The following is a 24,179-nucleotide window of genomic DNA, read 5'->3' as shown; positions in this document are numbered from 1 at the left end:
TTTGGGTTTTTTTTTTCTTCGATTTATTGAAAATATATACTGAAGAAAAATATAAATGCAACATGCAAAAATGTCTAAGATTTTACAGAGTTACAGTTCATATAAGGAAATCAGTCACCTGAAATAAATTAATTATCCCTAATCTATGTATTTCACATGACTGGGAATACTGTTGGTCACAGACACCTTTGGTCATGTAGTGTATGTGGACATCTGCTCGTCGAACGCCTCATTCCAAAATCATGGGCATTAATATGGAGTTGGTCCCCCCTTTAACAGCCTCCACTCTTCTGGGAAGGCTTTCCACTAGATGTTGGAACATTGCTGAGGGGACTTCCATTCAGCCACAAGAGCATTAGTGAGGTCTGGCACTGATGTTGGGCGATTAGGCCTGGCTCGCAGTCGGTGTTCCAATTTATCCCAAAGGTGTTCGATGGGGTTAAGGTCAGTGCTCTGTGCAGGCCAGTCAGGTTCTTCCAAACCAATCTCGACAAACCATTTCTGTATGGATCTCACTTTGTGCACGGCAGCATTGTCATGCTGAAACAGGAAAGTGACTTCACCAAACTGTTGCCACAAGAACCATGAAAAACAGCCCCAGACCATTATTCCTCCTCCACCAAACTTTACAGTTGGCACTATGAATTGGGGCAGGTAATGTTCTCCTTAGTTGATCAGGCTGTTGATTGGGGCTTGTGGAATATTCCTCCCACTCCTCTTCAATGCCTAGTTAAATAAATAAGAAAAATGGCTGCACAAAGTTGCTGGATATTGGTGGCAACTGGAACACGCTGTCATACATGTCGATCCAGAGCATCTGGTGAGTATTCAGGCCAAGGAGGAACTGGGATATTTTCAGCTTCCAGGAACTGTGTACAAATCCTTGTGACATGGGGCCGTGCATTATCATGCTGAAACATGAGGTGATGGTTGCGGATGAATGACACGACAATGGGCCTCAGGATCTCATCACGGTATCTCTGCATTCAGATTGCCATCGATAAAATACAAATGTGTTTGTTGTCAATAGCTTATGCCTGCCCATACCATAACCCCACCACCACCATGGAGCACTCTGTTAACAAGGTTGACATCAGCAAACCGCTCGCCCACGCGACTCCATGCACGTGGTCTGTGAGGCCAGTTGGACGTACTGACAAATTCTCTAAAATGACTTTGGAGGCGGATTCTGGTAGAGAAATTAAAATTAAATTATCTGGCGACAGCTCTGTTGGACAATCCTGCAGTTAGAATGCCAATTGCACCTTGCCTCAAAACATGAGACATCTGTGGCATTGTGTTGTGTGACAAAACTGCACATTTTAAAGTGGCCTTTTATTGTCCCCAGCAGAAGGTGCACCTGTATAATGATCATGCTGTTTAATCAGCTTCTTGATATACCACACATTCAGATTGGAAACAGGATCAACACTTTACATGTTTTGTTTCTATTTTTGTTCAGTGTATTATCTTTGGTAATCGATTAGACATTCTGTTTTTTCCAGGATGGAAGGAAGTACGTTGCTCCATAGCCACAGGCGGGATGAGCAAATGTTTAAACTGTCTTAAGAGGAGAGGAAACCCTGTCAGGTAACAATGTCCGGTGTTAATGTTTCACTTCAGGAAAGAAACCTCAAAAGAATGCTAGTACATTTCACTTATCTTGACAATCATAAATGAGCTTTTATACTTTGAATTACATGCATTTGTAAATTTTATTTGCAATTAATTTGGCCTTAATCTGAACTCAGCTATTGCACCTCATTATTTCATTGAAAATCATCACTCAAAATAAAAAATACACACGCTAGCACTGATACAAACAGGAAAAAACTGTTAACCAAACTTCAGACAAAAAAAAACTATTGGGGAGAAAACAATAACAGTGATCTACTACTGAACACACCAGTGGAAGCTGGTGAGGGGAGGACGGCTCAATAATGGCTGGAACGTAGCTAATGGAATGGCATCAAACACTTCCATGTGTGTTGATGTAGTGTATTTGATACTATTCCGCTCCAACCATTACCACTAACCCGTCCTCCCCAGTCACCAACCTCCTGTGTTACACTTCATGATCCATCTGCTTACTCTTCATCGGAATCCTGTAGCAGAGCCTTCTGGGAGCTGAATGTCTTTCTCATCCCGATCTCTATGTCACCTCCCTTCCCTGCACATCTTTGTACACAGCTGTTAGGACCAGAGAAGAAGAAGCCATAGGTGGAAGTTGGCTCATACTGGCAGTGAATTTACCCAAGCTGTATTATTGTAATGACTTAGTTTATTTCATTCAAGTTAAACTGACATTTACATTTTAGTCATTTAGCATTCATCTTAAGATAGCTAGGTGGGATAACCACATCTCAGTCATAGTAAACACATTTTTCCTTAACGTAGCTGTCAGCAAATCAGTGCTAGTAGGGATAAAGTTAACTGACCTATTTGGAGACGGTATAAAAGCATATGGGTGAAATGCGGATAAAGGAAGATGCTCACCACCAGCCCATCCAGTAGTTGATGCCAACGATCAGCAGGGCCACAGCTAGATGCCAGCAGAAGCACATGGTGACGAACATGGTGTTATCGTGTGCCTTCAGATCCCACTGTACTCCGTTTAATGGGAACAGCACGAATCCAATCTGAAAGAACAAACACATATTTGCTCAGTTGTTCTCTGTGAGAGTGTGATTCATGAGATCGACTCGTTTGAAAATGAAAGTGTTTTTTTTGGTGGTGGTTTGCTACTGTATTACCTGAAAGAACCAGGAGCCTTGCAGGATGGTTAGGCTCACCCTGAGCAGCTCCAGTAGGATGTTATCTCGCATGAACACCTCCAACAGGGTGCTGGCCGCCACACCAAACACTGCCACAAACAGCAGGGAGTGGATGTGGGTATCCAGAGGAGGGCGCATGTGCACATGGAAGTAAAACAGAAACCCTGGAGGGGAATGGAACATCCTGGAATATTAACACAACATGACGATAACATCTAGTCAGTGTCTACAGTTCAAACAGCAGGGAAATGTTATTTGTAATAACTATAACAATTATCCTGATGGTAAGAATACCTGCAAATTAAAATACGCCTCAAGTCTGCTAATGACTAGAGATGTACAATCAACCTTTTTGACACTGTACCTTCAATGAAGAAAGCCAGAGAGAGAGCAAGACGGTCAAGACCAAGTGGGACTGGAAGCGGTGACATACTGAGGACTTTAACAATTCCCCAGATGCCGAAGAAGAAGTACATTGTGCTGTGCTGCCAGTTCATCAGCTTCACCCAGGACTTAGTCTCTCTGAGGTACAGGTGGCCATGGGGCCCATCTGGCACAAACTGCTCTGCCATGATGCCTACAGAATGACAGAACAACATCCCGGTCAAAAGTGGTTGAGAGATTCCATAGTGTAAAATCCTGAAAGAGAGAGTGGTACAAATAAATTCACCAAGGAAGACACTCACCCACAAAGGCTAAGAAAATAATGAGTGCCCCCTCGATTAAGTCGATTCTGTTAAAGAACAGGGGCAGTTTTTGTCTTCCTTTAGGCTGACGCCTCCTCCAGCAGTGTCGGAGAGGGTACATCACTGACCAACACAGGCCTAACAGCAGAAAGCAGCTGCCGGGAAGGGCATGTCCCTTGAAATTGGCCATCCTCCTGTCAAAACTGAAAAATTTGAAATATGAATGATACATTAAATGAGAAACAAATCATAAACAAGTTGTTTTGTGATAATAGAAAGTACCACAGAGAGTAATTGTTTGAGCAACTTTACAATTTTCACAACTTTAATAAAATATCCAAAAAAGGTGCGTATGAGCTAAACGATGCAGATGGAAATGATTTTGTACTAGGCTTATTCAGTCATCAAGAATTAAAGTATATTTGTTTTTTTATCTTGAGGTCAATTTAGAACACGCAGTGAGTCCTGGCAATGACTCCCATGTATCCGGGAGATAGATACCAGTCCTAAAGACATTTGTCTAGCAAATGAAAATGCAAATCCATTTGTGCAGTCCGAAAGAGAGCTAGATGGTTAGAGAGAACCTAGAGGTGCATAGTAAAGAGAGAGACCAAAGCAAGAAAATGTGTAGTTTCCAGTCATGTCAGATAATTGACCCAAAAAAAAGCACTTGTGTGATCATAGCAAATTTTACCTTTAATAAAAAGGCTGTACTGAGTTGAATATGTATGTGCTGTTTATAATAGGTCAATGTTTCTATGTTGTCTGTACTGTGGTTGTGCGGGTGATGTCCTTTAAGTCATGCTGGTGGGATGTCTCTTACTTATTAGGCATCACAGTAAGCTGGAGTTCCATCCTTTTATTTTTTGGTTGTTGGTGTAATGTATTGTATACTTTTGGTTGGTTACTGTTTATTTTAGTTTCGACAGAGTGTGTGTGTGTGTGTGTGTGTGTGTGTGTGTGTGTGTGTGTGTGTGTGTGTGTGTGTGTGTGTGTGTGTGTGTGTGTGTGTGTGTGTGTGTGTGATCTAAAAAAGAGGAGTGGTAAGCTATCTGTCAGACAAGTTTTTCTCGACTGTTCGCCTTGCATTCGCTTTCAACATTGCATAAAATATTGCCTTATTTTCTGTTCTCATCACAATTAAAACTAAGAATGGTTGATTTTGAGTTTCATTTGAGTATTTCTCCTTTTCTGTCTGGTCCTATAAATTAAGCCGTCAGACTTGTTGACATATGGGCTGTTACCGGATTAACACCAGAGACTTTATACCCTTACTCATCAATCATGAAAGAACACTGTTTTTCTCCACTATTAATAAACTGTATACAAAACAACCATAACAATCCAGAGAAAGTTTCAAATGTGCATACCTTGTTTATTGTTACAGAGCAGCTGGACGACTGCTCCCTCTCAAATCAGTGAATCCTGTTAGTTGTGATGAATTGCAATAACAGTAGCCTACCTGTCCGCACACTGTGCACACCTGCTCGTCTACCTGTATTGAAAGCATCATGTGACGCTGCTCTTGCTTGCTCTGCATGACTTGACTGCGACCAATGAGCACAGCCCCCAGGGTTCTAATTACAAATGGAAACACATGGTATGCTTATTTTAATGATCTATTTATTAAATTAATGTATTTTTTGTTGATCATTCTAGTGCATCAATGGAATTATGTGAGACACCTGCAGTGTTTATGCCTACTTCAATAGGCTAATAAATACCGGTTCCATATGCAAACAGTTTGATCTAGTAATATACAGAGCCTTCAGAAAGTAGTCACACCCCTTGATTTTTCCCCCCACATTTTGTTGTGTTACAGCCTGATTTTAAAATGGTTTAAATTGAGATTTTTTTGGTCACTGGCCTACACACAATACCCCCTACCCCATTTTCAAAAATTGTACCAATTAATTATGAAAAGCTGAAATGTCTTAAGTCAAGTATTCGACCCCTTTGTTATGGCAAGCATAAATAAGTTAAGGAGTAAACATTTGCTTAACAGGTCACAAAATAAGTAGCATAGACTAGCTCTGTGTGCAATAATAGCAAATACTTTATAACTAACCCAAGATAGTTCAAACGGGTGCTTCAGCTTTACAGCCCCTGTGATATGTCTGGGTTACCCCTTCTGTCTTTGATAATAGTGTTTAATGTGATCTTTGATTGACTACCTAATCTTTGTTCCCTATACATACAATTATCTGTAAGGTCCCTCAGTCGAGCAGTGAATTTCAAACACAGATTCAACCACAAAGACCAGGGAGGTTTTCCAGTGCCTCGCAAAGAAGTGCAGCAACAGTATTGGTAGATGGGTTAAAAAAAAGAAGCAGACATTAAATATCCCTTTGAGCATGATGAAGTTATTAATCACACTTTGGATGGTGTATCAAAACACCCAGTCACTACAAAGATACAGGCGTCCTTCCTAACTCAGTTGCCGGAGAGGAAGGAAACTGCTCAGGGATTTCACCATGAGGCCAATGGTGACTTTAAAACAGTTACAGAGATTATTGGCTGTGACAAGAGAACTGAGGATGGATCAACAACATTGTAGTTACTCCACAATACTAACCTAATTGACAGTGAAAAGAAGGAAGCCTGTACAGAATAAAAACAAATCCAAAACATGCATACTGTTTTCAACAAGGCACTAAAGTAATACTGCAAAGAATGTGGCAAAGCAATTAACTTTTTTGTCCTGAATACATTTGGGGAAAATCCAATAAACCACATTACTGAGTTGCACCCTCCATAATTTCAAGCATAGTGATGGTTGCATCATGTTATGGCATGCTTGTAATTGTTTTTCAGGATAGAAAATAAACAGAATGGAGCTAAGCATTGGCACAATCATATAGGAAAATCTGGTTCAGTCTTCTTTCCGCCATATACTAGGAGATGAATTCACCTTTCAACAGGACAATAACCTAAAACACAAAGCCAAATCTATACTGGAGTTGCTTAGCAAGAAGACAGTGAATATTCTTGAGTGGCCGAGTTACAGTTTTGACTTAAATCTACTTGAAAATCTATGGCAATATCTGAAACAACCAATCTGACAGAGCTTGAAGAATTTAGAAAATAATAATGGGCAAATATTGCACAATCCAGGTGTGCAAAGCTCTTCGAGACACCCAGAAAGACTCACAGCTGTAATCGCTGCCAAAGGTGCTTTTACAAAGTGTTGACTCAGGGGTGTGAATACTTATGTACATGTATGTAAAATATTTCTGTATTTCGTTTTCAGTAAATGTGCAAAAATGGCTAAAAACAGGTTTAAACTTTGTCATCATGCTTAGATGGGTGAGAGAAAAAAAAAACGGATTGAATAAATGTTTAATTCAATTTCCATTCCTAACGCTAACGTTTTCCGCCAAGATAGAACTGCCAAAGGGGGCGGTGTTGCAACCTACTGCAGATATAGCCTGCAGAGTTCTGTATTACTATCTAAGTCTGTACCCAAACAATTTGAGCTTCTACTTCTAAAAATTCACCTTTCCAGAAACAAGTCTCTCACTGTTGCTGCTTGCTATAGACCTCCCTCTGCCCCCAGCTGTGCCCTCGATACCATATGTGAATTGATTGCCCCCATATATCTTCTGAGCTCGTGCTACTAGGTGACCTAAACTGGGACATGCTTAACACCCCGGCCATCCTACAAACTAAGCTTGATGCCCTCAATCTCACACAAATTATCAATGAACCTGCCAGGTTCAACCCCAAATCAGTAAACACGGGCACCCTCATAGATGTCATCCTAACTAACTCGCCCTCCAAATACACCTCTAACTGTTTTCAATCAAAATATCAGTGATCACTGCCTCATTGCCTGCATCCGTAATGGGTCTGCAACCAAACGACCACCCTTCATCACTGTCAAACGCTTCCTGAAACATTTCTGCGAGCAGACCTTTCTAATCGACCTGGCCGGGGTATCCTGGAATGACATTGACCTCATCCCTTCAGTAGATGATGCCTGGCTATTCTTTAAAAGTGCCTTCCTCACCATCTTAAATAAGTATGCCCCTCTCAAAAAATGTTGAACCAGGAACAGATATAGCCCTTGGTTCACACCAGACCTGTCTGCCCTTGACCAGCACAAAAACATCCTGTGGCGTTCTGCATTAGCATCGAATAGCCCCCGTGATATGCAACTTTTCAGGGAAGTTAGGAACAAATATACACAGGCAGTTAGAAAAGCTAAGGCAAGCTTTTTCAAACAGAAATTTGCATCCTGTAGTACTAACTCAAAAAAGTTCTGGGACACTGTAAAGTCCATGGAGAATAAGAGCACCTCATCCCAGCTGCCCACTGCTCTGAGGCTAGGAAACACTGTCACCACCGATAAATCCACTATAATTGAACATTTCAATAAGCATTTCTCTACGGCTGGCCATGCTTTCCACTTGACTACCCCTACCCCGGTCAACTGCCTGGCACCCTCCACAGCAACCCGCCAAAGCCCCCACCATTTCTCCTTTACCCAAATCCAGATAGCTGATGTTCTGAAAGAGCTGCAAAATCTGGACCCCTACAAATCAGCCGGGCTAGACAATCTGGACCCTCTCTTTCAAAAAAATATCTCCCGAAATTGTTGCAACCCCTATTACTAGCCTGTTCAACCTCTCTTTCGTATCGTCTGAGATTCCCAAAGATTGGAAAGCTGCCACGGTCATCCCCCTCTTCAAAGGGGATGACACTCTAGACACAAACTGCTACAGACCTATATCTATCCTACCCTGTCTTTCTAAGGTCTTCGAAAGTCAAGTTAACAAACAGATTACTGACCATTTCGAAACCCACCATACCTTCTCCGCTATGCAATCTGGTTTCAGAGCTGGTCATGGGTGCACCTCAGCCACGCTCAAGGTCCTTAACGATATCATAACCGCCATCGATAAGAGACATTACTGTGCAGCTGTATTCATCGACCTGGCCAAGGCTTTCGGCTCTGCTAATCACAAAATTCTTATTGGCAGACTCGACAGCCTTGGTTTCTCAAATGATTGCCTCGCCGGGTTTACCAACTACTTCTCTGATAGAGTTCAGTGTGTCAAATCGGAGGGACTGTTGTCCGGTCCTCTGACAGTCTCTATAGGTGTGTCACAGGGTTCAATTCTCGGGCCGACTCTCTTTTCTGTATGCATCAATGATGTTGCTCTTGCTGCTGGTGATTCTCTGATCCACCTCTACGCAGACGACACCATTCTGTATACTTCTGGCCCCTCCTTGGACACTGTGTTAACTAACCTCCAGACGAGCTTCAATGCCATACAACTCTCCTTCCGTGGCCTCCAACTGCTCTTAAACGCAAATAAAACGAAATGCATGCTATTCAATCGATCACTGCCCGCACCTGCCCACCCGTCCAGCATCACTACTCTGGACGGCTCTGACTTAGAATACGTGGACAACTACAAATACCTGGGTGTCTGGTTAGACTGTAAACTCTCCTTCCAGACTCACATTAAGCATCTCCAATCCAAAATTAAATCTAGAATCGGCTTCCTATATCGCAACAAAGCATCCTTCACTCATGCTGCCAAACATACCCTCGTAAAACTCACCATCCTACCGATCCTCGACTTTGGTGATGTCATCTATAAAATAGCCTCCAACACTCTACTCAACAAACTGGATGCAGTCTATCACAGTGCCATCCGTTTTGTCACCAAAGCCCCATACACTACCCACCATTGCGACCTGTACGCTCTCGTTGGTTGGCCCTCGCTTCATACTCGTCGCCAAATCCACTGGCTACAGGTGATCTACAAGTCTCTGCTAGGTAAAGCCCCGCCTTATCTTAGCACACTGGTCACCCGAGCAGCACCCACTCGTAGCACGCGCTCCAGCAGATGTATCTCACTGGTCACCCCCAAAGCCAATTCTTCCTTTGGTCGTCTTTCCTTCCAGTTCTCTGCTGCTCATGACTGGAACGAATTGCAAAAATCTCTGAAGCTGGAGACTCACATCTCCCTCACTAGCTTTAAGCACCAGCTGTCAGAACAGCTTACAGATCACTGCACCTGTACATAGCCCATCTGTAAACAGCCCATCTATCGACCTACCTCATCCCCATACTGGTATTTATTTATTTTGCTCCTTTGCACCCCAGTATCTCTACCTGCACATTCATCTTCTGCCGATCTACCATTCCCGTGTTTAATTGCTATATTGTAATTACTTCGCCACCATGGCCTATTTATTTCCTTAACTTACCTCATTTGCACTCACTGTATATATACTTTTTGTTTTCTTTTGTTATACTGTATTATTGACTGTATGTTTTGTTTATTCCATGTGTAACTGTGTTGTTTTATGTGTCGAACTGCTTTGCTTTATCTTGGACAGGTCGCAGTTGCAAATGAGAGCTTGTTCTCAACTAGCCTACCTGGTTAAATAAAGGTGAAATAAAAAATGTAAAAAATAATTCAGGCTGTAACAACAAGGCTGTTTTTTGTTTCTACCTGGTAGTTAATTGCACTCACCTGGTATCCCAGGTCTGAATTAGTACCTGATTAGAAGGAAAGGATGAAAACCAGAAGTGGCTTCACCCTCCATGACTGGAGTTGAACAGCCCTGTTCAACACTGCTGTGTAACCTCTGAAAAGGGTCATAGAACTCTCAGATGTCAGGCATTTTACAGTAGAGTATTGCTGTTTTTAGGAGGACTTAGGCGCAATTTCAGTTAATGTCTTACTTTCAGGGAGGTGTTTGCTGGAAGGTAGAGGCCAGTGTAAATGCCAGACTCAAATGAAATTAGCTCCCATCATCAATAAGTTTATTTCAGTCAATCAGATCAATCCAGATCAATATTTAAAGCATTTACTATACAGGTTTTTAAATACAAAATCATCACCCTGACTAGGCATAACAAAACCAACATTTTCAAGTGTTCTTCACTGTTACTATCAGATTTATTCCTTAGAACGGCCAATTAATTCTTGCTAATAATGACACAAAACTTGGGGTTATAAGTGTGGGGATCAGAGTATTGCACAGAAGAATTTCTTCTCCCGAAAGGGGTTCTCAGAGGATGGCACTGGTGTCACCAGCGGGTCCTCCTTGGCATGAGCCTCACAGAAGGCCATTAGATCAGCTGCTGCTTTGGACACCTGCACATATAAAACATGCTTAACAAAGACAAAGATACAAGATTGGAGAGTGGGGGAAAAGACAATGTGCTCTATTTACAATGTAGTTACTGATAATCAGCAGTTTATTCGGTAACATGAAGAGATATAATCTACTACTGGTACTCCAGCGCTTATGCCCTGTAACCATTCGCTGCTCACCATCATTCTTTCAATGTTGACCTCCAGTTTCAGCTGTTCCACTGTCTTGCGAGCATCTGCAATCTTAGCCATGTTATTGGACATCCTGCTTCCTCTCGCTGTACCTCAGCCTGGTCCAACTGTTTGTAGATCATGCATTATGTTAATGCAAAATCACACTTTTCTTAAAATCCATTACACGGGTAGTGCCATTTTCCATCATACATACATGCCAAAGAGATAGTGTGTAATGGTTTCATGTGCTTGTTATTCCTTCTGCTGCCTGGGTCTCAGCTGGAAGTGTTACAGTGAGGGCCTCAGAGGGAGAGGTGCAGGGAGGGGCATGCATAGGCAGCAGCATTTCCCAGGGGGCACCTCACTTGTTTCTCTGTATCTGTATATGTATCTGTAAATGACATTTGCTGAACACTTATTATCCTTTAATGAGGACCGTACTGTATTTGTGATGATTAAAAGTAGCATTCGTTCTCTTACACATTGCATGTGAATAAAGAAAAATAACAACCACCTCTCTCATCCCTCCATTTACAATGCCCAATTTTGTTGCTGGTAATCATGTAGCGGTTTGTCTCTTGATGACCGTTGCCCACTATGCCCATTCAGAGGGCAGTGAAACATCCAAACTTAACTGCAGTTTATTTTCTCAGTCTTTTCTTTCATCGACAACGGAATGAACTGATGATGAAAACTAGTTTTGTTTTTGACATGAACATTTACATAACATGACCTGCACTTTAATGGGCTGTACTACACAAGAATATGTACAACTTTATAAATATTTTCCTATATCAGAACACAGTCAAATGTATGTTTTATTTACCAAAACACAATGCCACTGTCACTATGGTCTACAACACATAAACATCAAAACAATTTCATTCAAAGAGTCTAATTAGCCACTTACCGCAAAAACAAGACAGACGGGTTGGTAGGTCCAGGGTTCTACAGTTGAGGTGTGATAGTTGAACAAGGCACACTCCACCCACTTAGAGTTCCAAATGGAGAGAGATTAGGGGTAAGATGGGGAGGAGTGCTTGAATAGGTTGCCTCCTCTTATAATTAGCTGTCTTTCTACCCCCATGTTGGGCTCAATGCAACAGTAGTAGCAGGCGACATGGGGTGTGACCTTCCTTTCTTTATCATTTGCTTGTCATCAATTAGACTAGCATTTGATCTGTTTACCTTAGACAACTAGATTGTTCTTTGGAAAGGAGATTGTCATTTTGTTGTAAAGGTTGTACATTTTTTCTCATAATAATTTTTCTTGCAAATTTGGGTAATGCTTATTGGAGTTAATTATTTAAGCCAGTGATCTGCGTGTAACCAAGAGCCTTAGGCAGGACTGGTGTCTTGAAAGATACGCCCAGTGGTTGTTTTCCCACATACTCCCACAACAAATATGTACCTGCAAGATTACACAAGACTCTACACATTTTATCTGTTGGGATTGAAGGGAGAGAATATCATCGTTATCTTAAAATACTCTTGATGGAGTGTAATACGGAATGTCTAATACCATATAGCTGGCCTATTATCATAATTCATTGTGCGGCTAGGGATCCTGACAATCTGATATAGCATGTGAAGTGAAATCTCTCAAGGGGCAGTTACAGTAGGCTTACAGTAACTCATAGTACTGCCTGGATTGTCAGTATCTCCAGCAGGGCTTGCAGGGTTGCCAGACAACAGCAGGGGGCACAGTGGCTGCCTCATAGTTGAATGCCAAGCGTCTCATTAGCAGGTGTTTTCCTGCATTAATTGGTCGTCTCACTGCAAGTAGTGGGCTCCAACCAGCCCAACCAGCTAGCTCTTCTACACTAACCCTTTCTCTGCTGCTGGGGCAGAGGTGGATAGTTTGCCCACAGAAATGTGTTCTGTTAAATGGTGATTTTTTTTATTGAATTCATGTTATTTTATGAAACTTTTACTCTAGAGTCTAGACCAGGGGTACTGAACTCTGACCCTACGAGGTCCGGAGCCTTCTGGACTTCTGTTCTACCTGATAATTAATTGCACACACCTGGTGTTCCAAATCTAAATCAGTCCCTGATTAGAGGGGAACTGGCTTCGAGGTCCAGATTTCAGTTTGAGGGGTCTATACCATGGTGTAATGATATATCATACCATGTCTCGAAGTTGCCACAGAGGGCCAAGCAGCTGGTGAGTCATTGAGATGTTTAGAGGTTAAATAACAGCAGTTTATGTACACTTGTTGATTATATAATTGTTCTAGGCTAGGTCTTTGTGCAGCCCACCGGAGTTGGATGTGACCTGGAGGCACCAACCTCTGTTGAAGACCATTTTCCAGCCCAAGCACTACATGCACTTTTTTTGCTATATAAATGAACTCTATTATTATGTTTTATTATTATATATTGTGCTAAAATCTATACTTCACATTGAACTGAATTAATTCTGCAGATGATAATGACGGCCCATTGTCAGACACTAACTTGTTCAGATTACACCTGAGACTATTCTGGTGCATTTTAAACTTGTTTTCTTCACTGACTGGCCATTTCGGGGCGGCAGGGTAGCCTAGTGGTTAGAGCATTGGGCTGGTAACCGGAAGGTTGCAAGTTCAAATCCCCGAGCTGACAAGGTACAAATCTGTCGTTCTGCCCCTGAACAGGCAGTTAACCCACTGTTCCTAGGCCGTCATTGAAAATAAGAATTTGTTCTTAACTGACTTGCCTGGTAAAACTAAATAAAAAAATTCCCCTAATCCCTTTCTTTGAATACATTCAAAACACATTTTTAAAAGGGATACTTTGTTTTAAGGCCTGTTATTATGAACTGACCTGGACAAAACATTTTCCCTGAAATAAATTCACATAGGCCCAAAGATGATATGCAGAAAAACATTTATTCTCCAGACACAGGATATCATTATCATGCACTCAACATAGTCTCTGTTTTGATTGGCAGACTCTTCTGTTGGCAGACTCTCCTGTTGGCAGACTCTCCTGCTGACATACTCTCTTCTTGCATGATCTCTAAACTCGTCCTCGGGCTAATTGCGCATAACAATTCTGAGGAATGGGTAGAAGTGTCTGGTGAACGTGATGATGTTGGCCTCTAGCACACACAGTAGTATCCAGAGATGTCGTTTTCCCAATCGCCGAAAAGACCTTGCATCGTTTCTTTGAGGCGATATTTGATTCCAGCACCGAATTTAGATTTGCTTCCTCTCTTCTTGGTGTATTTCCAAACAGTAAGGCTGCAACCTCTTGACACCACCAAGGAAGAGATGCGGTTGTTCCAGCGCCATGGGATGATAGGGACGTCCTCACCTGGGTAAGCATCAAGGTACTCTCCCCCACAACTCTGCTCGTAATAATAGTGACTGTCCTCGAACATACGTGCGCAAAGCTTCACGCCATCTGCGTCTTTCAACGCATTGGCTTCTGGGCATTGGGCATTGAGGACTTCAAAGCACAAAGTGCTCAGAAGCAGAGCGATCATCACCTTCATGGTTGCTTCGTTGGTGTCTAGACAGAAGGGGTGCAGGTGTCTCCTTAAATAGCCTTAATAACATCTGACCATGTGGATGTTTAGTCATGTGTGAGAATTTGTGTGTTTAAGCAGGTGTCCTGAAGGTTTCTCTTTTTGAACCAGATTAGAACCAGTTCAGAAACCAACATGATACATATTGACCTAGCTATATTACTTACAAATAGGCTATATCTTTTAGCCAAATAATGTGTAATACTTAATAACTTTCATGAACAATCCATTTTGCGGTTTTATAAATGTTTATAAATGCTTTATAAATTATTATTTCCTTTAACTCCAAGAGCAGAGGGGTCGCCATCCTCATCAACAAAGAAACACCATTTAAACTAATATATTTTTAGGGTGCTTCATTTTAATTCATGGTACAATCAACAATCAATCATACACCATGCTGAATTTATATGGTCCCAAAACTGACTATCCTCAATTTGTCCATTTAATCGTAAAGCATTTACAAGATTTTACCAACTCCAGAATTCTAGTTGGAGGAGACATTAACGCTGTTATTGATCCACTAGCTGAGAAGTCCCATGGCAGTGCGCACATGCATTCAACAAGCGCTCCAGGAACCATTAAAAGCTGCATGGTAAAACAAGGTATGGTGGATATTTGGCGCCTCTTCAATCCGGACGAGAGAGAGTATAACTGTATCTCACATCATAAAACGTAATCCCGTATAAACCTTTTCATCCGTAATGCATTTTTGCAATCCCAAATTTCCAAACCCCAAATTCATTCGAGTAGCACCTCCGATTACGCATTGATCAGCCTTGTCTTAACCATCAAATCCGAACGTCATCCTTCAATATGGAAATTTAACACCTTGCTTCTATCAGATTCCAAATTCGATACGCATTTTAATGGGAAATTGAACAAATTCATTGAGTTTAAATGCATGGGAGTGTATCTGAGCCAGTGTATTTCAGTAATTTCAAATAATTTCCAAGTGTATTTAATAGCACATCTGAATGTACGCCGACACTACTCTTAGAAACTGCAAAAGTTGTACTTAGAGGAAAAAATATGTTTCTGCTCAGCAAAGAAGAAAAAGGGAAATAAAAAAAGTTGAATTTGCGAAAATTGTCAAGGAGCTTGATACCCTCTTTACATCTACTCAAACGGATGATATAAGCGACTATTACAGGCCAAACTCAAATGTAATTTAATTATTTAGAAACAGAGGCTTTAATTATGAGAACGCAACAAAATGACCCTGAACTCGAGGATAAGTCCGGAAATTTCTTGGCTAATATGCTTAAACATAACAAGGAAATGTTGGTAATCCACTCTATTAAAAACATTGAAGGTAACGTAACCAAAATGAAAAGATGAATTCCATCTCCAAAGTATTTTATTCCAAACTACTATATATACTGAGCTAACTCCCAACGGATTTCACTCCGCATCTCGCTTCCCAAACCGATATTCCTACCGCATTAGTGACGTTGGAAGCAGAGAAGGCATCTGACAGACGATCTGACCTTCCTGAACTTGGCACTTGAGTAATTCGGTTTTAGTGCATACAGTTGAAGTCGGAAGTTTACATACACTTAGTTTGAAGTAATTAAAACTCGTTTTTCAACCACTCCACAAATGTCTTGTTAACAAACTATAGTTTTGGCAAGTCGGTTAGGACATCTAATTTGTGCATGACACAAGTCATTTTTCGATATAAGACTCGAATATATGTCGATATAGGACTCGTTTTACTGTGGATATATTTACTTTTGTACCTGCCAAAACTATAGTTTGTTAACCAGAAATTTGTGCAGTGATTGAAAAACAAGTTATAATGACTCCAACCTAAGTGTATGTAACCTCGGACTTCAACTGTAGCTCACCACAAGCCTCCGTATATACCAATTATATAATCTCATATCTGTTCAAATTACTAAATGGGACCAGACAAGGCTGTCCAATGTCTCCACTTCTGTTTAAAAAAAAATCTTGAACCCTTGGCTGCTGCTGTTTGCCAAAACAGTTAAATCATAGGCGTCCGATCCCCAAACATAACTCACAAAATAAGTGTCTATGCTGATGATATTCTGATGTTCGTACAAGAACCCGATTGATCATTAGAACACTTGCTCTCGACAATCAACACATTCGGTAGTACAGTATATCAGGATATAAGATTAATTGGGGCAAATCAGAGATCCTCCCCATAAATCAATTTAATTGGAAGTCTTTAGCCAAAACAAATCAAAAATCCTACATAGATTCCACTATACCAATAGAATGTTGTCACCAATGGGGCTTGTTGATTCACCTCTGTGTCCATTCTGCCAAAAATACCTTCCAGACACTCATCTCCATGCATTCTGGTTTTGTCCCATCATTGAGAATTACTGGAAAAAAACATTCTCTCAGACGTCCTCCATATTACAATTCCTGCATCCCCAATCACTCTGTATACTGCATTACTTTGATGATGACGTCCCCTGTGTTTTTGCTATCCCCAAGGACAAAAAACTGTTCCTATTAATTTCATTAACAATCTTCAAAAAAAGTGATACTGTTAAAACCAGATCCAATGTTCCAACCATACACTGGCTTAGTTTACTGTCTGACCTGGCCTCCCTGGAGAGATCCACCTTCAAACAAAATAACAACTGAAGGACTTTAACACAATCTGGGAACCATTCCTATACTACATTCCCCCAGGCAACCCCAGACAAGATCAAATATGGCACATCCTTCCTGTCCCGTTCCGTTCCATTCTGTCCTGTCTTCTCCAGTCTGGTCATCTCTTGTTTTGTCCTGTTTTGACTTCTTCCTTATTTTTAGCTTCCTCTTTTTTTTTTTTTTTACCCAACCGTTCTGCTCTTTCTTGCTTTTTAGTTGCAGTTGACCTTCTTCACTAATAAATAAACAGTTATATGTACTGTTGGATGGTGGGATGGGGAGGGTAAAGAGGTGGTAGAGCTATGTGACGGGAATGGGTATCAAGAAGATACTAGCTCATATTTGGTGCCTGGTGTACTTGCTTTTATATACAGTGCCTTCAGAAAGTATTCAGACCCCTTGACTTTTTCCACATGTTTTACGTTACAGCCTTATGTTTTTATCTCAATCTACAAACAATAACCTATAATGACAATGCAAAAACAGTTTTTTTGACATTTTTGCTACTTTATTCAATTAAAAACTGAAATATCACATTTACATAAGTATTCAGACTCTTTACTCAGTATTTTGTTGAAGACCTTTGGCAGCGATTACAGCATCGAGACTTCATGGGTATGACACTACAAGCTTGGCACACCTGTATTTGGGGAGTTTCTCCCATTCTCCCATTCTTCTCTGCAGATCCTCTCAAGCTATTTCAGGTCTTTCCAGAGATGTTCAATCGGGTTCAGAGACTTGTCCCGTAGCCACTCCTGCGTTGTCTTGACTGTGTGTTTAAGGTCGTTGTCCTGTTGGAAGGTGAACATTCACCCCAGTCTGAGTTCCTGCGCACTCTGGAACAGGTTTTCATCAAGGATCTCTCTGTACTTTGCTCTGTTCATCTTTCCCTCGATCCCGACTAGTCTCCCAGTCCCTGCTGCTGAAAAACAACCTCAAAGCATGATGCTGCCACCAGCATGCTTCACCGTAGGGATGCAGCCAGGCTTCCTCCAGACATGACGCTTGGCATTCAGGCCAAAGAGTTCAACCTTGGTTTCATCAGACCAGAGAATTTTGTTTGTCATGGTCTGAGAGTCCTTTAAGTGCCTTTTGGCAAACTTCAAGTGGGCTGTCATGTGCCTGAGGAGTGGATTCCATCTGGCCACTCTACCATAAAGGCCTAATTGGTGGAGTGCTGCAGAGATGGCTGTCCTTCTGGAAGGTTCTCCCATCTCTACAGAGGAACTCTAGAACTATGTCAGAGTTACCATTGGGTTCTTTGTCACCTCCCTGACCAAGGCCCTTCTCCCCTGATTGCTCAGTTTGGCCGGGCGACCAGCTCTAGGAAGAGTCTTGGTGGTTCTCCCATTTAAGAATGATGGAGGCCACTGTGTTCTTGGGGACCTTCAATGCTGCAGAATTTTGAGTCTCAGGGCAAAGGGTCTGAACAGTTATGTAAATAAGGTATCTGTTTTTTATTTATAATAAATGTGCAGAAATTTCAAAAAACGTTTCCCTTTGTCAATATGGGGTATTGTGTGTAGATTTCGGAGAAAATATATTGAATCAATTTTAGAATAAGGCTATAACTGTGGAAAAAGTCAAGGATTCTGAATACTTTCCAAAGGCGCTGTATATTTGACCCACTCTACTGACTCTATCTGAAACACCCTGTTTTAAAATACATCTAAATAATGAAGTTGTCCTCCCATTATGGAGGGTGGAGGTGGGTAAAAAATAAATAAATAAATGTAAATGCCTAGTGAAACCACAAAAGCTACAAAAAAATAAACATTATTTACACGGTACTTGTGTACACTACAATAATGAAAATATAAAATGTTCTTATTCAGTGTAACTTATAGGCCTGTCCAATGGTGGAAATGTACTGGATTCACTGAGAAAACCCAACAAAGGGTCATCTGGGTTCGAAATGAATGCTGAAATAATTCACTCCCTGAATCCCTCATTTCCACCACTGCCAAAATCAAATTACCATTGACTCGGTCCTTAGGGGGACACAAAATCAGATCTACCTGCTCCATATGTTATTGCCCTCAATGTATTTTAAATGTGTTGATTTTTTAAATTTAACTAGGCAAGTCAGTTAAGAACAAATTGTACTTTACAATGACGGCCTACCTCGGCCAAACCCAGAAGACGCTGGGCTAATTGTGCACCGCCTTATGTGCCCTATGGGACTCCCAATCACGGCCGGGTGTGATACAGCCTGGATTCGAACCAGGGACTGTAGTGACACCTCTTGCACTGAGATGCAGTGCCTTAGACTGCTGTACCACTCGGGAGCCCTCTGGGCCACCATAACCACAACTTTCTTCAACTGGTCATTCAGTACAGTACCAACTCCATTGAATTAAACGTTGCACACCATTCTGTTCACTGAACATACCCCAAGTGAGTTCTGGGAAAGTAAGCACATGTCCTGGGAATGACTGCCATCTGGGTTACTTTCATATACAACACTCCGTTAAAGACAAAAGGTCAGATGCACTTATGTTACTGTTGAGAATAACCCAGATGGCAGTCATTCCCAGGACATGTGCTTACTTTTACTTGACCATGAGCAGTCAGTGACTCACCTGGGGTATGTTTAGTACAACATAACGGTGTGCAACGTTTAATTCAATGGAGTTGGTACTGTACTGAACAACCAGTTGAAGAACGTTGTGGTTATGGTGGTCCAGAGGGCAATTGTGTTACGGTGTGCTACAGGAGTTTAGAGATTTAAAAAATGGTCACGCCCATATTGATCAGGTCACACCATAGAAAGGGAGCAAACATACCTCAAAGGAATCAAACTGAACTCACCCCTGGGAAAGTACATGTGTCTATCGTGTGCAAACAGTTGGACACGTTCTTGTATCTAGGGCACTATATCTCCCTTGTCCAGCAAGGTGTCGTGTTCAGTATTAACATATCACAGAACTGCAAATGTCACATTGTCAGTGCACCCACAGATCTACCTGTTCTGAAGCCAGGAGGCTAGTATCAGCTACATTTATGCCTATACTAGACTCTGGGGATATTTTATATGAAAGCTTCCGCTCAGTTTTCGAGATCAATTGACACCCTTTACCATAGCATTGAGATTTATTTTATACTGCAAAATCCTTTCTCACCACTGCACTTTATATACCAGGGTTGGCTGGCCTTCTCTAGTCACTCGTAGGCTCAGTCACTGGTATACTGGTATACTTATTTACAAAGCCATTTTGGGTTTACTACCATTTTTATTTGGGCATTTTTATTGTTCAGAAATATGGTGGGTACTCTCTTCGTTCGCTGGACTTTATCCTGCTAACTGTTCCAAATGTCCGAGCTGAATTTGGTAAAAGGGCTTTTATGTACTCTGCGCCATCGGCTTGGAACACCTTACAAAATACTTTTAAACTGGAAGACCTTGTCCCGATTGGTATTTTTAAATAATTGATGAAGGATTTTGAGGTTGATTCCGAACTGTCAATATTTTTAATTGGCTGTTTTCTGATTTTGTAATACTCTTGTGAATGCTGTGGTTTTTTACTATATTACCTGTAGATTACTTTACTAGATTATCTGTCTGTAATTGTGTAATGACTTGGTGCTGCCTATCTAAATTTCAATGAGCCCTTCCTGGTTAAATAAATACAAATAAAATTGCTTATGTTCTTCTTGAACTTTGCTGTTAAATATATTTTCAATATAATGTCTGGAGTTCAAACATATTGGTTCCCTGCCACCTTTTTGGCTAAACGGCTTATCAAATTCATAGACAGGGCTATAGATGAAGGACATGATAGTTTTAATAATGTTTTGAAGCTATAGTGTTTTTTAGAATTACATTGTTTACAATGGAGAAAAACAAGCTTATGTTTCAGGTTCTGATGGAGTGACAGACAGTTGAACTAAGCTCATGAGGCTTAGTTTGATTTATTTTTCAAGAATCAATATATAGAATTAATTTAAAAGTCAAATGTATGTAGCATTCACATATTGCCACTTTAATGAAGTGGTTCCCAAATGTTTTCGGTGACTGTACCACCAATTTAATTTTGCTCTGCCCGGAGTACCCCTGAAGTACCCACTCATGTACATTATACCAGTAAGCCTATGGTCTCATGAGTCTTCTCAAGTACTCAAGTCCTAGTATTCCTGGTTGGGAACCACTGCTTTAATGCATCAAATGCATAGGTTGTTCTACCTTAATTGGAGACGGTTACCAGGGAGAAAGAGGCGAAGCGAGAGGGTACCCTCCCGTCAAAATCTGTCCACGTGGGAATACAGTGATTCTGCTTATCTGTCAAGCAGAGCGACTGCCTTCTTGCCTTTGGGACAACGACTCCCATTGTTGGGGTGGAGACGAGACCATCTCATCACTATATACAGTATCTCTGCTGTTACTGTTGAGAATGAACCAGATGGCAATCCTTCACATAGGTACACTTACATCTGCCACTATCTGCAAAATGCTCATTTCTGCCTTTTACCAGCTTCACTCTGAAGGTGTAGTGATGTACCCTTTTGAAAACAGATGTTAACTGACTTTGGTATCCTGAACTAATATTCAGAATGACTAATGAAAACCTAACTTTTATTGAGGGGTTGGATATAGAAGATTACATCACAGGACCTTGAAGAATCACATTTATAATAAAATATCACAGAAGTTTGTTGATGGATAGACATGTGAAAATGAGAATGTGTCTGGACATGTGCCATCTTGGTACACTGAGTGTACAAAACATTAAGGACACCTGCTCTTTCCAGGACAAAGACTAACTAGGTGAATGATATGATCCCTTATTGATGTCACTTGTTAAATCCATTTCAAATCAGTGTAGATGAAGGGGAGGAGACTTGTAAAAAAAAATACAAATTTAAGACATGAGACAGATTGTGTGTGTGCCATTCAGAGGGTGAATGGGGAAGACAAAAGATTGAAGTGCCTTTGAAATGGGTATGGTAGTAGGTGCCAGGCGCACCGGTTTGTGTCAAGAACTGAAAAGTTGCTAAATTTTTCACACTCACACCCAAAACCCAAATGACACTCAGCCAACTTACTACAACAGCGGGAAGCATTGGAGTCAATATTAGGAAGGTGTCCTTAATGTTTTGTACACTTAGTATACTCCTCTAACAAGTGCACAACCTACTGGTATCTACCATACCCAGGCAAGGGGATCATGTTTCACATGCTTGTCTCAGATATCACATCAGTTTCAACTTTCATTATGCATTAAACATGATCTAGTTTAAGAGAAGATACATGTAACACCAATCTTGAATGTAGATTAAAACTACTGTAATGTTTATAGAAATGTGTATAAAACCCCCAAATGAATGTAACACTAAATGGTTAACAGTCTTGTTTTTACACTAAATAGATGCTGTTTAAGATGAAAATGTATCCTATTTATCTGTCATAGAAAAGACACTCAAGAACCAGACAGTGCAGCTCTATAACTTTCCTTGAAGCATGTCTACCAAGGGTGTCACTGTCACTCACTAGTCTACTGGGCATTGCAATATGCATTTCTATTGTCGAGGTGTTGTGTCTTCCTTTCCTTGTTTAATCAAAACATCAGGCCTTTTTAAAATACAGACAAACTAAGAGAACAAAGTGGACATATAAACAAAATATAAGTTAAGAACTTGCATTTCATAGTCGCATCAACATTTGGGAAGATACATACAATGTTAAATGTTTTAAAGCTTGCCCATGCCTAAAAGTTAAAATAATGGAACAATGTAAGAAGCTCAATTGAAATGTTATGTTTCAATGACAAATAAACAGTATATTCTCCCTTTGTTATCACCCACCATCTTACAAAAGCAGTGCCACTGTAGGAGTTGAAGCAATCTGCAGGGCACCTCCCTGGCAGAGCAGGTTTCATCAAGCAGCACCCATGTCTTTGACAATTGGAGCACCACCATCATTATGCAATGTCAAGGAGATGACAAACAGAGATCAGACTGTGGAAAGAGAAAACGATCAAATTAAGAAAATGTACGTATGCTGCTACCAGTAACAGTGTACAAGAAAGAAGCCAAAGCAATATACAAAATTACATTGTGTAACAATCGTGGAAACCATGTGTTAGATGTATTTATTTTGTAACATTCCACCTATTCCACTCCAGCCACTACCATGAGCCCGTCCTTCCCAATTAAGGTGCCACCAACCTCCTGTGGTTCATACCTCCATAATCAGCACTATCTTATTTCCCCAACACCTTATCAATGGCATCAACCAATGTTGCCATTTTCTGCTCGTTGTCCACAAAGCCTGACCCCTCCTGCAGAAAGCAAATGTTTGATTGATACAATATTTTTTAAATACATACTGTGCACACATGTTTTGTTGGGTGAAGAAACACTGTTTGATACGGTACCTTCTTTGAGTGGACCAACTTGCCATTCACCTCCACCTCGAACCACCCAGAGGTTGAAGGTGTGCTTTCACCAGTCTGGTGAGTGAGTGGTGGATAGAAAGGACGTGAGACAGAAAGAGGGGTGTCAGTATAGTAACTTGAAACAAACATCTGGTAACATCCATCTGCAATTTTCTGCTCTTTAGGCTACTTAAAATGACTCACAATCTCAAGATCACCTGGGAATTCATCCTCAAGCTGTGTCTTGAGTCTGGTGAACTAAAATTTAAAGCATACATACCACTCAGATGTAGAAAGAATGATTTAATCAAAAGATTCATTTTTAATCAAATTGTACTAGCACATGTTTTAATACAGATTTAATGGACACGTACCTTGGGCCTGTACCCTCATCCACCGCTAGGCATGAGAAACAGAGAGGATTAGTGTCAAACAACTGTGTCAAACAAACAGCATGCTTTCCCTTCACTGTGCCATGTCTATGCAACTTTATTAGCAAATAGCTCCAGCAACTCATTTTCAGAGAACACACACATTTGGGCGAAGGCCTACGATTTCTCCTACCTAACAATCAATCTAGCAATTTGCAAACGCAACCAAGCGGTAATGTTACCTAAATAAACCATTGCATGGAGGATAAACTGTACCGTCAGCAGTAGTAAAAATAGCAACCTACCAGTAGATGATATGAACTTTGACTCCCATATCGCAAATCGCAGCAGCCCTTCTCCGAGAGAGATAGTAGTTGCAAAAGGGTTGTCGGTGTAAGGCAATTTCCTTGATATTTGACGTTGTTATGAAATAAATAAGGCGGAGCGACCCACGAATCATCTTCATGAGGTCCCCGTTCACACAGGAGAGAACACATCTTTACCAAGGAGGAGAGATGTGTTTTTTGCATTACCA

At 41.0% G+C, this 24,179-nt stretch overlaps 4 protein-coding genes across 5 annotated transcripts; all 4 read right to left on the bottom strand.

Moving 5' to 3' along the window:
- On the bottom strand, positions 1–4,988 carry tmem45b (transmembrane protein 45B). The gene is made up of 6 exons (XM_021591314.3): positions 4,831–4,988; positions 3,461–3,663; positions 3,139–3,351; positions 2,754–2,938; positions 2,497–2,639; positions 1–2,190 (listed from the first exon to the last, which is right to left on the bottom strand). The coding sequence occupies exons 2-6, from the start codon at positions 3,648–3,650 to the stop codon at positions 2,088–2,090; spliced, it is 834 nt and encodes a 277-aa protein (XP_021446989.1). The 5' UTR covers positions 3,651–3,663; positions 4,831–4,988; the 3' UTR covers positions 1–2,087.
- A 5,239-nt stretch (positions 4,989–10,227) lies between these two features.
- gng8 (G protein subunit gamma 8) lies at positions 10,228–11,773 on the bottom strand. Its single transcript, XM_021590274.3, has 3 exons — positions 11,663–11,773; positions 10,759–10,877; positions 10,228–10,578 (listed from the first exon to the last, which is right to left on the bottom strand). The coding sequence occupies exons 2-3, from the start codon at positions 10,840–10,842 to the stop codon at positions 10,450–10,452; spliced, it is 213 nt and encodes a 70-aa protein (XP_021445949.1). The 5' UTR covers positions 10,843–10,877; positions 11,663–11,773; the 3' UTR covers positions 10,228–10,449.
- Positions 11,774–13,605: 1,832 nt separating this feature from the next.
- sycn.1 (syncollin, tandem duplicate 1) lies at positions 13,606–14,277 on the bottom strand. The gene has a single exon (XM_021591315.3). It carries the CDS (start codon positions 14,230–14,232, stop codon positions 13,837–13,839), a length of 396 nt encoding a protein of 131 aa, XP_021446990.1. The 5' UTR covers positions 14,233–14,277; the 3' UTR covers positions 13,606–13,836.
- A 7,178-nt stretch (positions 14,278–21,455) lies between these two features.
- selenow1 (selenoprotein W, 1) lies at positions 21,456–24,143 on the bottom strand. 2 transcript variants are annotated; one of them, XM_090226663.1, is made up of 6 exons: positions 23,950–24,143; positions 23,648–23,672; positions 23,478–23,531; positions 23,274–23,348; positions 23,065–23,177; positions 21,456–22,854 (listed from the first exon to the last, which is right to left on the bottom strand). In XM_090226663.1, the coding sequence occupies exons 1-5, from the start codon at positions 24,108–24,110 to the stop codon at positions 23,100–23,102; spliced, it is 393 nt and encodes a 130-aa protein (XP_090082789.1). In that variant the 5' UTR covers positions 24,111–24,143; the 3' UTR covers positions 21,456–22,854; positions 23,065–23,099. The 2 variants fall into 2 exon arrangements, with proteins under 2 accessions (XP_090082789.1, XP_021446992.1); XM_021591317.3 differs by having other exon boundaries at positions 23,081–23,177; positions 23,950–24,142.
- Between the last annotated feature and the right edge of the window lie 36 nt (positions 24,144–24,179).

The sequence above is a fragment of the Oncorhynchus mykiss genome, chromosome 29, assembly GCF_057628025.1.
Source record: "Oncorhynchus mykiss isolate SJ-2025 chromosome 29, ASM5762802v1, whole genome shotgun sequence".
NCBI lineage: Eukaryota > Metazoa > Chordata > Actinopteri > Salmoniformes > Salmonidae > Oncorhynchus > Oncorhynchus mykiss.
The sequence above is the reverse complement of the archived record's forward strand: the minus strand, read 5'-3'. Positions and strand labels throughout refer to the sequence as shown.

What these genes read in the sequence shown, in the direction of transcription:
- gng8 (XM_021590274.3), bottom strand. Translation starts at nt 10,842, where the DNA reads ATGTCCAATAACATGGCTAAGATTGCAGATGCTCGCAAGACAGTGGAA. An exon ending in TCAACATTGAAAGAATGATG is followed by an intron (nt 10,579 to 10,758) that starts GTGAGCAGCGAA and finishes TTATATGTGCAG; the next exon opens with GTGTCCAAAGCAGCAGCTGA.
- sycn.1 (XM_021591315.3), bottom strand. Translation starts at nt 14,232, where the DNA reads ATGAAGGTGATGATCGCTCTGCTTCTGAGCACTTTGTGCTTTGAAGTC.
- tmem45b (XM_021591314.3), bottom strand. Translation starts at nt 3,650, where the DNA reads ATGGCCAATTTCAAGGGACATGCCCTTCCCGGCAGCTGCTTTCTGCTG. An exon ending in TCTGGCTTTCTTCATTGAAG is followed by an intron (nt 2,939 to 3,138) that starts GTACAGTGTCAA and finishes ATTCCCCTCCAG; the next exon opens with GGTTTCTGTTTTACTTCCAT. An exon ending in AACTACTGGATGGGCTGGTG is followed by an intron (nt 2,191 to 2,496) that starts GTGAGCATCTTC and finishes TGGTCCTAACAG; the next exon opens with CTGTGTACAAAGATGTGCAG.